Here is a 1871-nt window from a genome sequence, read left to right on the forward strand (position 1 = left end):
TGTGTTATCAACATTGTTCTCATCCCAAATCCAAAACACAGCACTGTACCAGCTACTAGGAAGGAAATTAACTCTATCCCAGCTGAAACCAGGACACTGCCCCGTCTGCACCAGGATCACGCTCAGCACCCTGAGCTGGGACCTGCTGGCTGTGGGGTAGCTGCCTCGGGGCCGGACGCCTGTGCAAGCAACGCTGTGTGCATGACTCCGGCACTGCTAGCAGTTTCCTTGTCTTTAATGAAAATGGGAACAGGCTGCAGCCTCCCTGTTTCCACCTCGACGTTATCCTCTCTCTCACTGCGGGTTGTGTGAGTACCTTCTGTGCCCTGGTGCACAAGCAGGGGCTCTGAGAGGGGCGAAGCCAGTCTGTGGGGTAGCCGTATGTGAGGGCAGAGGACAGCCCAGCCGGAGGCTCCTCCTGCAGCCCTTTGCTGGGTGATTTCCCAGTGCCTGCACCCTGGGAGAGAGGTACCGCATCCCACCCCATCGCTGTGTGCAGGGTGCATGGGCTGGAGCTTGCCCATGGTCCATCTCGCCGTCGCCAGCCCTGGGCAGAGCCTCCGAGCTTGCAGTACATGCACCATGTACAGCACGGAGAGCTCCTGCCTCCTGTGGGTTGTGTGCTACCTGAAAGCTGAGTAAGTTGTAATAACAAAACAAACAAAAAAACAACTAAAAAACCCCCCACCCCCCAAAAAAACCCCCACCCCAAAAAAAAACCAAAGTAATTGCAGCACTCTGTACCTTTCCTGTACTTGGTTGCTGCGTGCCCAGCTGGAATGCTTCAGACTTTAGGAAAACCTGGAAGAGCTAAAGTGTGGCTGCAACATGCACATGTCCAGTGGTGATGGTAACTGGGTTCCCTGTTCCTCCCAGGCTCAGAGGTATCTGTCAGGGAAGAGTCGGACACGGATCCCAACCAGAGCGACGAAGCAGAAGCTGAAACTTCCCCAACAAAATCTCCGACAACTCCTAAGTCCATCAAGTGCAAAAATTCATCAGGTAACAAGTGAGCCAAGGCCTGTCCCACTTGGGGGTCACTCAGGGCTGCGTGCTGCCCTTGAACCTGGCCATGCAGAGCTGCTAAAGGTGCAGACATAAAACTGAAGCAGATGTGAGAAGGAGCAGGACTTTACCCTTTATTTTCCTGCAAGTGGACAGGGAAATGCTGAACTCTCTGGCCCTTATCGCTGACCTGGTCTGCGCATCTTACCAGGTCTTCTCACCCCTTTTCTCCCCTTCCAGGCTGATCTGGCACGTTGGGAGCAAATTACGCTGCTCGAGATGTGAGCCTGGACTGGCATCAAGCATTGATTTATCTGCTCAAGTCTCCCCTGTAGCTATCTTAACACTGTCTGTAGCACTCTGTTGGCTTAATTCCTGCTAAAGCTGGGCTGGATAAATTCTTATGGCATGGTGGCATCCAAAGCTGCCCATCTCCTTTGCCCCAGCCCCGGCAGGGTGGAAGCCAGCTCCCTGTGGGGAGCCACCCTGTGTTGGCCGTCTGCACCCACCACATCCATGAGCCCCGTTACTGGCGTGCCCCAACCTGGGGGGGCTGCGCGTGTGCTGGGGGGGCTGGCGAGGGGGTCCAGGGCTGTGGGAGGGGACCTGGCTGGAGCTGTGGCAGCAGCCAGGGTGGTGTTGGCTTTCTTCTCCCCCCAGATTTCTCGTTGTTTTCTTACAACAACGGCGTGGTCATGACGTCCTGCCGGGAGCTCGACAGCACACGCAGCGCCCTGTCGGCTGCCTCTGCATTCGCCATTGCCACGGCGGGAGCCAATGAGGGGACCCCCACCAAGGAGAAGTACCGCAGGATGTCCCTCGCCAGCGCAGGTACCCTGCCCCGGGCTGCCGAGAGAGCGGGGATG

The 1871-nt window shown here is 56.7% G+C and overlaps 1 protein-coding gene across 1 annotated transcript in view; it reads left to right on the forward strand.

Annotated features, from left to right (window-relative positions):
• Positions 1–1871, forward strand: part of RASGRF1 (Ras protein-specific guanine nucleotide-releasing factor 1) — a 45606-nt gene that overhangs the window by 31928 nt on the left and 11807 nt on the right. Inside the window, exons 16-17 of the mRNA XM_009321423.1 lie at positions 877–1002; positions 1666–1836. Of these exons, the coding sequence (XP_009319698.1) occupies positions 877–1002; positions 1666–1836 (297 nt within the window). The remainder of the gene's footprint in view (positions 1–876; positions 1003–1665; positions 1837–1871) is intronic.

The sequence above is a fragment of the Pygoscelis adeliae genome, unplaced genomic scaffold (assembly GCF_000699105.1).
Source record: "Pygoscelis adeliae isolate BGI_AS28 unplaced genomic scaffold, ASM69910v1 Scaffold13, whole genome shotgun sequence".
Taxonomy (NCBI): Eukaryota; Metazoa; Chordata; class Aves; order Sphenisciformes; family Spheniscidae; genus Pygoscelis; species Pygoscelis adeliae.